The 16,511-nt window shown below is 43.8% G+C and overlaps 1 protein-coding gene across 4 annotated transcripts in view; it reads right to left on the bottom strand.

Annotated features, from left to right (window-relative positions):
• LOC142497681 (ephrin type-B receptor 2) overlaps positions 1 to 16,511 on the bottom strand; it is a 266,775-nt gene that overhangs the window by 118,745 nt on the left and 131,519 nt on the right. For all 4 annotated transcript variants that reach the window (XM_075605791.1, XM_075605790.1, XM_075605794.1 and 1 more), the window contains exon 3: positions 13,301 to 13,985. In XM_075605791.1, the coding sequence (XP_075461906.1) occupies positions 13,301 to 13,985 (685 nt within the window). The remainder of the gene's footprint in view (positions 1 to 13,300; positions 13,986 to 16,511) is intronic.

The following is a 16,511-nucleotide window of genomic DNA, read 5'->3' as shown; positions in this document are numbered from 1 at the left end:
ATAATATATTATATATAGTATAATATATATATTATATACACATAAACAACTTTGCAAAGCGTCGTAAGAGCGTTGGATAAGCCGTTTTGGCGTTGTAAAAATGGGGGGAGGTGGGATCTCTCACTCTCCACAGATTAATCTGCCATTTTCTTTTTGTAACTAACAGATAATTTAGAAAATGGTGGTTTTCTCTTTCTGTTCTTATAGTACACTTCGACTACACTATCATTGCATCTATAAAGAACTCTAACATTTGTCCCATAAAATCTATCACAACCTACAACGGACCTGCTGTTCTTATAGAATAAATACCCCGAACACAAAGACACCACATTTGCTTTAAATGATGGTCTTCTGCATACAAATACACGGAATGAATAGCCTTTTCAGTGGTTAGTAACGATCACATAGTACTGTAGTAGTAATTCCAATGATGCAGGCCGAGTTGTTAAAGCAGCAAACTGATCAAAACGATTTCTTTTTAAGCTTACCTGAAGAGGGTGTGGTACCCAGCGCTCACCCAGTGCCCCACGAAGCCCAGGGATCCCTCTTGGGGCCACAGAGTAGCTCTCAAAGGACCCCCCACGGGTTCAGATAAGACAAGAAATAAAACAGTAGAGAGATTGAACAGCGTGGATTGCTGCTTTAAGTAGTAATTATAAGGGAAGGTATAAAGGCCCTTCAGTACCTTAGTGCAGCTGCAATGCATTTCAATGTACCTCTGGCACTTAACAAGTTAATAGTAACATGCATGTGGCCTGATTAGCCATGGTCTGCTGGGGCTCTTCCCTGAGAAACAGGTCAGGACCCTAATGTGTTGGCAGAGCTGCACGTTTGTATGAGCTGGTTGGATGGATCATAGCCCGCGCGTGGGCTGGTGCTGCCCAGAGCTGTCAGCCTGTCACTTTGATTGCACCGCAAATAAACGGCACACGTCAGAAGAGGAAAATAAATAGTAGTAGTATTTTCATACTACAGCAGAGCATGGGACACACAGCAGTGATTTGTAACACACACAACATCCTTTTGCCCGCTTTCCTTTCCCCATCCCTCCTCTTGCTTGCCACACACCTCTTCACGAATTCGGAGTAACGCACAGCTTTTATAGCTGCCAAACAACAAAAGACCTTCATGACATTTGGGAAACGTTTCCGTACAGAACATGTCGCGACACTTGTACGTGTTGCTGTGAGTCGCCCCACACTGTTCTCTTCGCACCGTACACCAGAGATGTACAAGAGGCAACAGTCACAGGTGGGTGAAGCGATTTCACTTTGTGCCTTAATAAATTAGCACCGCGCTCGCTCCATTATAATAACATTTTTATTTATTGACATCCCATCAACAAGGCTCCTTCCTGCCATCTGCCATGATAAGTATCTTTGTGCTCTGTGGCACGTCACTAAAAAGGAGTGCAAGGTAGGAATGGGGTATTTGAATATATTTCCCATGCTGGGGCAGTCAGCAAGTGCATTGTTCTATCTGAGGGGTGGGCGACTCCAGTTCTCAAGCCTCCCTAACAGGTTGGGTTTTCAGGGTGTCCCAGCTTCAGACCAGGTGGCCCAATCAGTGGCTCAGTCGAAGAGTGAGCCACTGATTGAGCCACCTGTGCTGAAGCTGGGATTTCCCGAATACATGACCAGTTGGTGGACCTCGAGGACTATAGTCGCCCACCCCTGTTCTATCTGATGGTATCCAAACTCCTGTAGTATGTAGGTGACATGCAGTCAAGTAGTGAGGTCAGCTCTGCAAATAAACTACGTGATAAAAAGGGAGAACAAGTCTGTCACATCATTTTGTAAGCTGAGCCTGCACGTCTGCAGAGCGAGGTGAGGGCCGATGGAATCTGTCTGAGACCTAAGGGCTCACCTCGCCCAGCAGAAGGCTCAGCAGATGACGATGATGATAGGAATAATGAAGATTCATGAGACCCCTGACGAGTAAGGTTAATGTCGTCCAGCCTGGAACATTTATGGGGTGAACATCGGTAGCTTCCCACAAGGCGGGGGCGGGAGGGGGGGGGGGGATACAGAGCCTTATGGATATTTTGCTGCTGAGGTTTTGCAGCTGTGTGAGAGGCCAGACACGGAGAAAGTGTCACTGGGAGCGCCGCACAGAGTGAGGGATGAGCTGCCAAAGAAACCGAAGGAGGGAGAAGAGAGATGGGAAGAGCAATTGGGAAGGGAGAATAAGGTACAGGAACAGAATGGGAAGAAAGGGGGTGGAAGCTGAGAGATAAAGAGAGGCCAAAGGCAGAAATGTTAAAGGAAGTTTGAAGAATAAGAAGAAACCATCAAATATGCAATGTTTTTCCCTGGAGAGGAAAGGAAGAAGTGTTATACCATCCCCCCAAAAAAGAAGAAGCTGAAACATCATTTTAACCTGTACAGTGGCAAAGGGACACGGGGCAAATAGACAATATGTTGCTGGCCCCTATAGCTCAGGAGAGGCCAACTCCAGTCGACAAGGGCCACCAACAAGTCAGATTTTCAGGATATCCGAGTTTCAACACAGGCGATTGAGCCACCTGTGCTGAAGCAGGGATATCCTGAAAACCTGACCGGTTGGTGGCCCTTGTGGACTGGAGTTGGCCTCTCCTGAGCTATAGGGGTAAAGTGGGGATTAGAGTCACTATTTTGTTGGCATTGCATTAGTTTTGCCTTTTGTTGTCAGGTCTTGTCATGCTGTCCGGGTATACCTGCCAACAAGCGATCTTCACATACCTATTGTTAAATCTCGTAGAAATAATAGTTGCAAATGAAATGCTTATTTTATTTAGTAATTTGCCTGCTCCGTGAGAGTAGATTTAGATGATTTTTTTTTACAGGAAAGCATCTCTCTCTCATCTCTGGCTGCTCGTGTTCACTCTGAGCATGGCAATGAGAATAAAGAATACGCTAATAATCGCTGAAACCTGCTGAACAGATTCATAGCAGGTATCCAACCCTCACCGGGGCATCCTATTAAGGTATATTATGATTATGCATACTAATGTGCTCCCACCGTCTCACCTCCAATACCTGCCCATTCATAAGAAATCGTGCTGCTCCGTGAACCTGTCCCACCGATATAGACTAAAAGCTATACAAGTATTAACGATACAGTTGGAAGGAAAATAAGACAACAGAGTAGCCTAGTATATGAGAGCGAGAGAAAACTCTTAGTCCACAAAGATCAGGGTTTGGGTTCTGGAAGAAATTCCACCTGCAAAAAAGTTGCAAATCTAGTGCAAAAAAATGCACCAGATCTATTACAGAAAAAAAACTACAATTGAGAATAAGGAGATTGTTCTCTTTGGGAAATCTCCCCCTGACCCATTACAGTCAAAGAGAAGTGAAACTCGGCAGCACCAATAAATCTCAACTATAATATACGTGTTTCGTTTCCAAAAATGGCAGAACAGTTTTTTTCCCCCCGTTTTTTTTAATGAGAAATAATTGACCGGGAATTACCTGCTATATTTGTATAGCAACAGCAAGAAACAAATTCCCCTTAATTACCACACTGAATAGAAACGCAGTGTGAGTGATATGGCTGTTTATGTGTCTGTCCGAGTGATTGATTGGATGAGATATCACCACAGTTTTACTTGGGTGAGAAGGCATCTGAAGAGGTTTTAAGTGGCAGAATTTTCTTAAGATTACGAAGTCCTATAGATGTTTAGGTAATAACACCAGGCACTATTAAGGTGTTTAGAACACAACCCATGTGCTTCTAAACCACCAGTTACCAGTAAAGCACTTCGCAGTTCCCGGTGCTGCCGAATGGCAAACCAGCTCAGGCAGTTAAAAATGACAAATGGTTCAATACTCCATATATATTTAAATGTTGGTGTGCTTGCTGAGAGATGTAACGCCATAAAGACAAGCTGTCACGCGGTGCCTGGAATATAGTACCAACCAAATCACAATAATATTTTTCAAATATTACAAGCTGTAAATTGTCAGCAAGTCATCAGGGTTTCCCATGTCGGCAGCGCAGCACCTGAGAAGCTGCTGGCGTATTTATATCTGCCCTGTGACGAGGTGTTGCAATCAGATATTGTGTGGCACGCCGGGATATTTCATGGGAACCAAATGGCCAATCAGAAGCCTGGATCCCACTTCACCGAGGGTGACATCATCCAGAGAAATACTCATTCCTGGCTGCCGATTGGTTTGGAGAGGAACAGAAGTTAAGCCGTTGTCCCCACAGTTCATTGTCTTTTCCGATTACATTTCCCTTAACATGAAGCAGTTTAAACAGATGTGAAACGACACATCTGTGCAGCAGTGTGTAGGGCTCGCCTGGAATAATACGAGGCTTCTGTTAGCACTGGTGAAAGAAGACTGGACCGGATACACAATAAGACTATGGGAGGCTATTTCCTGACATTCGAACTGGTGACAATAAAGGCTCAGACTTTCCAAAGCTGCGAGAGCATCCTCTAAAACTGGGCTGAGTTCTGTGTGTACTAGCCATCAACGTAGTAATGTATGTGCATATAGGTATTTAGACACGTGAGTTTCTGCCTTTTTGCACACATTCCTTTATAGGTGGGAGGCATACAGTGAATCAGTAGGATCAATAGATCACTTATTGGCACTGCCGAGCAAGGATTTTACTTGCATTGGATCATATAGATATATCATATGTATATATAGAGAGATCAGAGCGGTGACCTTGCTTTCAGTGCATGGTCTTTGCTCACTCAATTGCCATCTTGTAGTTCTCCAGTCCGATATATATTGTTTGCACCATCTTGCCTGGTTAATAAAATGTCCCATGTGAGCATCATTGTTTTTGTCTTTTTTTTGGACAGAATATAGGCACACCTCACCCAAGCTGGAACACTGGAGGCACGGCGGGGGGTATTCTAGTAGCTGCAAGTTTGTCTTGTGGTTTGACATGGTCATAAGTCACGCAAGAAAATATAACGGGAGAACGAATCGATCGGCAGCTTGGGTAATTAGTTTTAAATAAAGGTAATCAAAGGCTGCATATATTAAAACAAATATATATTTTTTTAAAGTGCCGCTTCGATTGCCTATTTAAAAGCAGACCACTTGCACTGCCAGATCAATGTGCCTTCAGCACAAAAAGGAGCACACCTAAGATACGCTAATAGAATATGCAAAGTACAGGAAGGAAGCCAGGGGGAATACTCTGTCCATGAGTATGATTAGCTACAGGTGTGAGCAGTAGAGCTCAAAAGTACAGTATGCTGCAATAAATTAAGACATACTTACAACAGTACAGCTTCCCAGAAACTGGTTTAGCTCAATGCTAGAGCTGCTGCCCTGAATAGCAGAGGGTGTGGGGTCTTGATCTATGGGACCCGACACTAGTACCGCCTTCATCACAAGGGGCCTTAGGCTTATCAGTCTAGGTCTTCCGGAAATTTTTTAGGAGGTGTGGGGTGTGAGTCATTAAAATCAACTTTACACATCTCCCAGGTGTCTACGGTATGCTTCTTTTTGAGTACAAATGTCTCTCCCTATGGTTATTTGGAGGGAGGTTTGCGAGGATATATATAGTGCTTGGAACTCTACTAAATAAGGTTGCTCTCGTCTGGAGGGAGCTAACGCCTCCATGAGATGGCGAGAAATTTGAAGCAATTTAGCCTTTTGGAGTTAACGGATCTCTAAAATACCATCAAATTGTCCAAATCTGCACGTTTGAGCTATTTTGGTCCGATTTGCCTACCCGGAATAAAAAACACTTCTAAAAAAAAGCCTTTTCTCTCACGTTTTGAACATGCCAGAAGGGTTTACAGAATACGAGGCCCTGCATATCCAAGTGAAAAAGAGCCCTTTCAACATGGAAATGCACTTCTCGCTGCTACTAGAATATCCCCAGTGTGTCTAAATATCCTTGCCCTCCAATTGTCACCTTATCACAAAGTTTAATTGAGGGTTTGCTGCAATGTAAGCAATGGAACTACCCATAAAACTGTTCAACTCTAACATGAAAATAAATAGCAAAAATAAGACAGTCTCACTAACCCAGAGGTTTTCACCTGCAGTCCTCAAGATCCCCCAACAGCTCTTCGACTGAGCCATGATTGAGTCACCTGTGCTGAAGACGAGTTATCCTGAAAACCTGACCTGTTGGTGGGGGGTGGGGGGGATAATGAGGAGTGGAGTTGAGAACCTCAGCACTAATCTACTATGATATCACAATTAATTCTAACATGCTCCTACTTAATAGTGTTAATAGTGCACATAGCAATGTTTACAGTCTAATTCCCACATATGTAAGTTTTTCGTGCACTGAACCCACATTGCTGATATAATTACACAAAAATGCAATTTTACTTGGCAGACCCAGACTTAAATTCTCATTCTTCTGGCATCTCAAGAATGACCCCAGCTTCTCCCAGACTGATAGCATCCATCTGACCGAGCTGATAAAGGTAAAGCATCGTACACAGGCCTCTATTCAGCTGGCGATGATGAGTAATGGGGCAGCAACTTTGGCCTTACAGTGTAGTTCAGCGTTCATTAAAGCTGTATGCCGGTGAATCTTAAAACTACAATGAACAATGTCCCTCAGCTGAGAAATCGCAGCAATGCAGCTTAGCACCGAAATTAATTTTAACCACTTAAATGCCGCAAGAAGCAGCGTTGTGGTTCAGATTCTGGCATCTGTAGCGGAAAACCCCAGATCTCATGTTGCAGTAGTTTCACGTAATTGGTGTCTGGGCTATTGCCACCTTGCTCATGATCAATGGACATGGTTGATGTAATAGCCTGAACTAGCAAAATATGTACACGGCACCACTCGCTATTAATAAAACGGACACGAGTTGCCTCATCCAGTACAGGTTTTCAAATCTAATTTGAAGTCGCAATTCCAGCACCCACCCTGCAACAGAACCACCTCTGTCCAAGCGCAAATACATGTGGGATACGGCCCATTGCAGTACTGGTTCCTGTAAATGCCATTGCTAGCAGTACCTGGCACTTGTACACAAACGCAAGGGGAAATGGTAAGAATCTCCTAAACCAGGGACCTGCACATGATAAGCGTCAAGATAAGTGGTCTTGCTCATTAGGGACCTGCCGGTTAAAATGTGCAATCCAAGCAATATCCTACAGGTGTATTCTTTTTTTAATACATCAGTTCTGTAGTATTAGATAATACTTAGTGCATTTTTTTTAAATTAATTAAACTCTTAATGCCATTTTTAATTAGTTGTAATATACCGTGCATCCTTTGATTTCTATCGCAGGTTTTAGCCCACATCCCCAGCAGTGCAAGATCTTTGCAATACTTTCTGTATGTGATCATTTGTTGCTGATATTTCCAACAGTTTGAGCTGCACACTGCAATAATAGATAAGGTTACCTTAGTACAGTGTTTTTCAACCTGGGTTCCCCGGGCATCCCTAAAGGGTTCCCTGGCCAATTTCTGGTCATTGAAAATTGTATCAAATACAGAAGAATTTGCAATGCATCTGAACACAGAGTTGCTATTAGAGATGGTTGGGGTTCCTCAGAATTTCACTTAGGGTTCCTTAACGGAAAACAAAGTTGTGTGTGCTGATCACGTGCATTTTAAGTGAAACTTTTGTCTTTTCTCACTGTTTTGTAACAGAAATTGTATTTGTAATGGTGATGATTTTAATTAATAATCAAAACACAATTTCAGTGTTTCAAGACGTTTGACTTAGAACGTGTGTTTTAGCTATTTGCACTTCTATATTTATAGTAACTGAATTCCGTGTGTGTGTGTGTGTGTGTGTGTGTGTGTGTGTGTGTGTGTGTGTGTGTGTGTGTGTGTGTGTGTGTGTGTGTGTGTGTGTGAGACTTTGTGTCAGTCAATGTCTGTGTGTCAGTCAGTGTGTGTGTGTCTCTGTGTGTGTGTCCCCCCCCCCTCTCTCCTGACTCTGGCCACCCCCACCGGCGGATGTGCGGAGGTACGGAGACATGGGGAGGGGGGTCTGTCTGAGCCCCCCGCCCGGAGCAGCCCCACTCTCTTCCCCGGCTGTGTCCTGCTACTGGTGCCTTCTGTTGGAGCCAGCCCCCCGGCGGAGATACAGGGCCACAGAGGCGTTCGGCGGCTCACTGGGGTGGGGCGGGGGGGTGCTCGGCGGCTCACTGTGTCCTCGGCAACTCACTGGGGGGGAGAGGGTGCTCGGTGGCTCACAGGGGGAGGGTGTGCTCGGCTGCTCACGGGGGGTGCTCGGCTGCTCACGGGGAGCGGGAGGGTGTGTTTTGCGGCTCAATCGGCGGAGATTGTTTGGCGGCTCAGTGTGTGTGTGTGTGTGTTGCTTCCTTCCTCCTCTCTGGTGACTCCTGCTGGCAGCTGGCAATACTGGCGGCCTCATCTGCCAGCAGTGAGTGACGTCACTTCCGTCACCACTGACGTCCGCCTCAATCCACTGCATTCACTGCCAGAGAATTTTGCAGACGTGGTGGGTGCCGCTAAAAAAGTTTCACTTCAAAAAGGTTGGAAACCACTTCCTTAGTAATATAAGAATATATTGTAGCTGCTGAGTTACACTGACTGAAGGATTGATTGAAACTGAAATGCAGCCATTTACTAAACCTTGGCAAGCAGGATCTTTGCTTATCAATCACTAGAGAACTAATCGATAGGCAGCTTAGATAATTAGTTTTCAATAAAGGTAATCAATGCCTGCATATATATATAAAAAAAAAATAATCTATATATTTTTTTGCAAGTGCCAGTTGGACTGCCTCCTTAAAATACAATTTCAAACAAGGAGAGATTGTTGCCATATAAATTTGTAAGGGCTGGATTTCAAGGTGGCAACCCTAATAAAAGAAAAAATATTATTATATAGCATTGTTTGTCTGGTAACTCAAGAACCAACATAGCTTAGGCGGAAAAAAAAGACCATCTGCCTACAGGCCGCCATTACCAATCACTACAAAATTTCAGCAGAAGAGGAGTCTGGGAGGGAGTAGGGGTTGGACAGGTCAAATCTGAAGGTGGCTGTCAGGCCTGTCTAGTGTACTTTTATCTTTTCTGTGGCCGAAAGACTGCTGCTTTATACATGCAGTGGGGAGGGGTGGTGGTGATGTCTCGGGATGGGAGATTTGCATTCAAGACCTGTTCTGTCTGACAGGCAAATCCTATGCCCCTAATAATAAAACCAGACTGTGTGCTCTCCAAATGCGTGTAGTATTCCATTTCTTTAGTGCCCTCCTAGCCTGAAGAAAAATCAGTTAGCTAATGATATACCCACAATATGTATAGCACAGGTAACAGTATATTCCAGAACACTGATCAGATCAAGCTACTGTATCACCATTAACCACAAATCTGATGTTACCTGGATCATTGGACTTCAACTATTTGAATTCAGAATGATCGCTTATTACAAGAAAGTGGCTGTGTGTGTGTGTGTGTGTGTGTGTGTGTGTGTGTGTGTGTGTGTGTGTGTGTGTGTGTGTGTGTGTGTGTGTGTGTGTGTGTGTGTGTGTGTGTGTGTGTATAAAGGTTTTTTTTTTTTTTTTGCCATATATGCTTGTAACAATGATTCATCATTTCACTACAACAATGTATCATAATATTATTCCGTTCGGTGGGAGGGGAGGGGTTAATAAAAAAGAGCATTGAGCTCTCATGTAAACTTAATGAGACTGCCACGGAAGCCGACTGGGGGGGGGGAGGCTCAAGGGCAGAAAAAATCCAAGCTGCATATATGAAGGAAAGAAATCACTCACGTGGACCTGTGCTAGGGATTTAATAAAGCATGGCCGACGTTTCGGTCCTACTGAAAACGGCGACCACGCTTTATTAAATCACTACCAAAAGTCCACTTAAGTGATTTCTTTCTGCCCTTCAGGGGACAGGCTAGGACATGAAATTATTCCACTGATTTACATACATAAGGGTTTAAAAATAGCAAATGCATAAGGAGCAACGTGCCTAATTTGCACAATTATGGTGTAAAAACTTGCTCAATTATATGTTACACCCTCCCCCCCCCGTACCTGGTGTTGGTTACCAATGTAATCTAAGGAGTTAATAGTAAGCAATGGATGATAGGCTCCACTCTGTTTATAAGAGAAGAGGAGTCAGAAGAAATGTTCTGTAAGGTTAGGTTCCAGAAGGAGAGGAGTGTAGGAGCCTCGGGGAGTAGAGGCTGTGGGAATGTTCCCCGGTAAAGAAAAGATTAGGGTCCCTGTTTATTGTGTTTTCCATACAGACAGTAGCTTAACAGTTAGGATCCCCATAACATGGACAAGATATATGCAGGTCCCAGAGAGGGAATGTAAACATGCCACAGAGAGCTGCATAGATGGGGCTCTAGAATGTCAGAGGACCAGCCCTACAAGCGGATCTCCTATACAGCCCCTGCGAAAGTGGCAGTAACCTGTCTGGAAAGGTGTGTAAAACGAAACTCCACAAAACTGGACAGAATCTCACAAAAGGGGCCCGAAATAGCAGGATCACTAAGCAAACGAAACAAGGGGGGCCAGTCCAACGCATGTATTCCTATCAGTAACAAGTGTGTGCACCTCCCAGGAGTGTTAATAGTAGACACCCAGGTAAGAACTATGTATAGAGTGAGAACAGTGTGTATGAGACACGGTGCAATGTCCATATTATTGTACCTGTGACTGCAGTGATCCTAAGCCTGGGAACATGAATAAAGATTGAAGTTCTACTATAAAAACTCCTGGCGCCTATCTTTTCCATCGCTAGCCCAGGAGTGAGCAAACTTCCTGTGCTGCGTCACCCCCCCCCCCCCCCGTGTCGCGCCCCCCCTTACCTCTAATGAGGCGTCAAGTGCACAACGGTTCATTTGATGCCGCGTTGTCATGGAGACACGTGGACTGAAGCCGGGAAAGTGAGTTAGGCTCGGGCCATGCTGCCTTCGCCCGCGTGGAGGCGTGCACGTTGGTGACGTCACCTGCATGAAACAGGTGTTTTTCGGCCATGCTGGATGCGCCATCGGGGGGCATGTCTAGGGGCGTGTCAGTGACGGCACGGAGCTGTTCACCCTCATTGGGCGAACCGCTAACGTAACCTGCTGTCGCACCGAGTTTCAACTGATTCCTCGCGCAACACGCGCCCCCTCCTGCTGTTGCCCACACGGTCCATGGGTGCGATCAATGTCTTAAGGCATTTGATCGCGCTCTGCACAGTCTGCAGCAGCATGGACTCAGCCTTACAGAGGCCTTGCGCTCTCAGCCCGGGGCCTCTATAGCCGCTGCGCCACCCCCCCACTTTGCGCACCCCTAGCCTAGCCGACCACAGCCAGCACCCTGAGACAAAGTAAATCTATGCTGATGTTCAATACCAAACTGCCCCAATGTAACCTTCCTAGGGAGCCGAGCAGGGAGGGTTACATATAGATAACGATCCATTATGGAACCAAGCGGATATCTCTGCTCACTCTTCATACTAAAGTTTCATCAGTTTTTTTGCTGTATTGTGTCATTCTCTTTGCTGTGTTCCTTATCTGATTATAACACACACACACACTATATATATATATATATATATAAAATCAAAAAATAAATAGATGATACCGTTCTGTGGCTAACGAAATGCAATGTACAGATGAGCATACAGTTGTATTTACATTTGCATATTTGCTTTGCTGTGGAGGGTTTTTGTCACATTTTTTTACTCACCATGACTTAACTCAGTATATATAAAAAGAGATATATATATATAAAGAGAGAGAGAGAGAGAATGAGAGAGAAAAAGAGAGAGAAAAAGAAAGAAAAGAGAGAGAGAGAAAAAGAATGTGTATTATATAAAATGTATTAAATATGTTCAATTCCCACATGGTGTAGGTGTGTGTGTGTGTATCAGCAATAAAGCATTGAATGTTTAAAAAAAACAAAACTAAATCCCACATGGGGGATGTGTATTGTCTCATGTGACCCTCCTCTGCGCTTACGTAAGTGCTGCGCACGTGGACGCAGCCCTATGAAGCAGGGAGAGGAGAGAGCTGAGAGCTGCAGAGAGGAGAGAGCTGCATATACCGGTAAGTCCTTGCGCGGCGAAATCGAGCTGTTAATAAATCAGGAGCCACGCTCAGACTACGTTATAAGCGGATCCGCGTTGTAGAGGATTGCGCTATAACAGGCTTCCATTTAGAAGTCTGTGTGTGTGTGTGTGTGTGTGTGTGTGTGTGTGTGTGTGTGTGTGTGTGTGTGTGTGTGTGTGTGTGTGTGTGTGTGTTTGTGTTACATTGTTTAAATCACAATGAATGTTTTGAGTGTGTATGTGGTCATTCACTTGCACACTTAATTTTGTATTGTTCATTTAATATTAATACTTGGTCACAATTGGATATATAAGTGCTATTTTTTTGTTTGTTTGATACATATAATACTATTTCACAGTGATCGAATCCTCAAACATAGTTACATGTAACTATGTAAATTTGCAATAAACAATTTAGGCCTCAAATTTAAATAAATAGTCTAATGGCTCGTCGTGGATTTTTTATTTTTTCACCATATACAGTTAATGTATATTTTATTTATCATTTTCTGGAATTTTCTGTATTCATTTTAAAAAGGCATGAAGTCATGCAAATGACAATTTTATTATCCACAGATATGACGTTATGCCCGTGAGACATAAAAATCAAATCTCATTTCCCACAACAGATCCTGGCTGCACGCTTGGTTTAATGGGAAACTGGAAAGAACACAATTAGAAAATGGGCCATAAATATTGCCTGATCGGTTGAATTCCTACAAAAGGACACATTTTACATACCTGGAAAAGTGAGGGGGAAAAAGGTTCTTGTTTTGCACATAGGGAAGTATCCCCAATCGCTGAAGACAGAATGGACGTGTTAATAAAACAAAAAGGAAATTAAGTCTGATTTAAGTAGAGATACACTTCTACTGGGTCATAATAACAGCTTCAATACCTGTGCTACAGCTATGTAACATTCAAAAAAAATCAGCACATGGACTGTGGCAGGAGAGACAGTCTATGAAGAGAACTTCCTATGAGTCCTGGGTGAGTTACTTTACATCACGGGGGGAGGCTTTGGCACAAAAAAAAATTAAATCTACTTGTCAGTGTTCTAAAACAATAAAAATGTTTTCTTGATTAATCTGGATAGGAATTTATATGGAATAAAGTCTTGTCTTAACTTTCTCCCCAGTACTTCCAGAGTTTAGTACAGATTCAAATAGAAGATCTAGTTTAGTTTTCTCTTTCATATATACATAAGCATGTATGCCTCCTATGCATGTAATTGGATACTAGTGTGAGCAGTTAGAATGAATTGTCGTAACTACGTGACGTGTATCATAGCAGCTTACCAAAGCATATCAAATATAACAGAGATAAAGGGTTAAAGTATTACCTCGGCATACAGTGCCATTGTCCACAGATTCATATCCTGCTTTACACATGCAGCGCCCAATGGGTACCAGCCATTCCCCATCGCCATTGCAATACAGCTTGATTGGCACATCCACCTCTTCTGCATTAGGTATGCAGGTCCCTCGGGCAGCAACCAAGGAGGTGCTCTCAGCCCCAGACAAAGTCTCCTGGAAAATGGCCCCATTCTGGATGATCCGAGGACACTTGCGGTAATAGACCCTAACGGCAATAAGAGACATGCATCCGCCGTAGTCCTGAAATGCTAAATAGAAGCCATTTTTGGAAACTGGTCCAAAGCTCCGCACCTCTGTGTTAATCTTCATCACCCGCCCGCCAAGATCCACCTGGGAGAAGCTCTCATCAGCAGCTATTGTGTCCACTTTGACCCAGGGGTTCTCCATCCAGTTGGGAAAGGTTTTCGTGGCAGAGTCGTAGTCAGACTCAAAGTAGTATAGGTTGAAGGTTTCCTTACAGGAGCCTGGAACGTTGGGGATGCTACTACAGTCCCGTACAGAAAATTTCATTTCCACATGGATTCGGTGGGCTCCCATCCTACGAATGTACTTGGTCCTCAGCCAGTTGTTCTGACTAGACTCAAAGACGTTGCATACCTGATATGTTCTGATGGTGTTCATGTTCTCATCATACCCACTCACCTCTTCCCACTGCAGAAATGAGAGAAAAAACACCAAACGTTACTTACATTCATATAGGGTGGGCAAAGCCCATTGCATTGTAAGCTTTTCATGGAAAACAGTGTAATTAGATGGATGTTACATGCCTAGGCAAACAGGAATGGCCTGGTTCTTATGGCTCCACCCGCAGAGTGGGAGAATCTAGTTAAAGATTACGTGCCAACTCCTTAAGACAAGTCAAGACCTTGGGCAAGTCACTGAGGCCGATACTTACTAAGCAGTCTTCTGCCACAAAACACCTCCCTGTGCTGGAAGATACCTTACAGTCGATTGACTCGACTGGTTTGTAGGGCTGGTGTTTTCCAGTGCTGGAAGGTGCCTTGGGGCAGAAGGTTGCTTAGCCCTGTCCCTTTTTCACATGCGACTAATGCATTTAGAATGGCGTCTGCTCCTGCTGGCGCGTTATGTGTGTCCAACTGCAACGTACCAACGGGAGCAATATCGGCTGCTGCATTTGTATGGCCTTTCATCTCTCTTTGTTGTGCACCAGGCACCAAAAGCTAAATTATACACACTGCTGAAACCATCATTCATTATGCCTGCAAAATCTTTGTAAAGCACTGCATACCCTGTCATCACTTAACACTGCGGTGCGCACACTTTGGGCGAGACTGACTGCGGGAGGGCGCGGGATTTACGGAGGCCCAGCGCGCTTCCCAAAGGCACTTAAATGAAGTGCCGGGGAAGCGGTGTTGGCCTCTGTAAACCTCACTTACCTTGGCTCCGGTGGCTTCTTACACGCATTGGCATGGCAACGCAGCGGCAAGTGCCGTCATGTTGCCATGGCAATGTGCCGTCATGACGCCACCGAAGCAAAGAGTTAAGAGGGGGGGGGGGCGTGGAGAGAGAGTGGAACTGCTTGCAGGGGAGCGCTGGGAAAAAAGTTTGCGCTCCCCTGACTTAACACATAAAAGACAATTATCCCATATGTAGACACTTCCAGATATATATGTGCGCATTCTTCTGTAGTTAAACACAAACAAGGCAGTAATTTTATCAAACTGCTGCTTTAAAAAATATTAAATCAGATTTAAAGAAGATATGGCTCAATTCCCGAGGAAGTACTCGGAAAAATGTGAAACTTCTCTTAGCTTTAAAACAGGAGCATTGGCAAAACCATAAAAAGGACTGGTTTTTGGATTGAAACTTCACTACAATTTTATTGTTTGCATCTCATGATGTGTTAAATAAATGTATCTTTATATGTCTCTAATACTGGAGTGCCGTGGACATTATATATAATATATACAGGCAGTCCTTGGTTATCCAACGGAATCCGTTCTGGAAGTAGCGTTGGATAGTGACACCGTTGTAAAGTGCGCCCCATATTAATCAGTGGCGGTGAGCGTCAGAAAACACATTCAGGCGTCGGATAACGCATTTCGGCGTCGAAAAACGGCCCATAGGGTTGTATTGTAAAGTGTTGGCTATGCCATCCGTTGGATAGCGAGGACTACCTGCACATATATACACACACACGAAAATTCTAATGAATGTTAACCATTTCAGTACAGGAGTGGCCCACTTATTGCAGGCTTTCAAAAGTATTAAAGACGACGATTCACAGCGGAAGGTGGAATAACTACTGAAATCTTGAAGGAAGTCGAGAAAATCCTTGCAGAGCTCTTTACATTTTGCTACAAGAGGAGAAAAATTCCTTAACAGTGGTGCCGCGGCATACTTATCCACATCCATTAGGAAGGAGACAACAAGAGAAGACCTCAATAACTACAGACCTATTAGTCGACTCTCAATCACTTACAAGATTTTTTACAAGGATACTCGCTAATCAACTGCAACAGACCCTTGGCCTCTGCCCAGCCGAGGGAACAAGCAGGGTTTCGCAGTGGATGGAACACAAGGGATTTCACAAACTAATGAATACAATCTACCACTCATTTAAGAATTCATAGATTACGAAAAAGCATTTGATTCTGTCTACACCTCATCCATTTTTAAAATGCATTAAAGAGAAAGCGCTGAAGACGCATACATTGATCATATCAATAACATTTAAGAGAATGCTACATCAACCATTAGATTACATGAAGATATAAGCAAGATAAGGATCTGCAACGTTGTGTGACAGGGGGGACACTGTGCCCCCAATGTTTTTCACAAAAACATGTGAAGAATTGTTCAATACATTGAATTGGGAAGAAAAAGGAATCCAAATCAACAGTAATTACTTGAGTCACCCATGATTTGCAGATGACATTGTTATTTTTTGCCACAAGTCCGTAAGACCTCCAGCAACAAACCAGACCTCGCAGAAGCAAGTCAGAAGATAGGCCTCCATACGAATTCCAGCAAGACCAAAGTGAGGTTCAACCAATGTGTCAACTCTACAAAGATGAAAATGCATGGAATGAAACTACATGTCAAAAATGTCTACCAGGGTCAGCAAGCATCAATGGATGAGATCCTTGTGAATGAAATCAATAGGGAAATGGAAATTGGAGAGCGCGCATTTGGAAGAAATAAGACAATCTTTCA

The sequence above is a fragment of the Ascaphus truei genome, chromosome 6 (genome assembly GCF_040206685.1).
Source record: "Ascaphus truei isolate aAscTru1 chromosome 6, aAscTru1.hap1, whole genome shotgun sequence".
NCBI lineage: Eukaryota > Metazoa > Chordata > Amphibia > Anura > Ascaphidae > Ascaphus > Ascaphus truei.
This window is presented reverse-complemented; position numbering and strand designations above follow the sequence as displayed.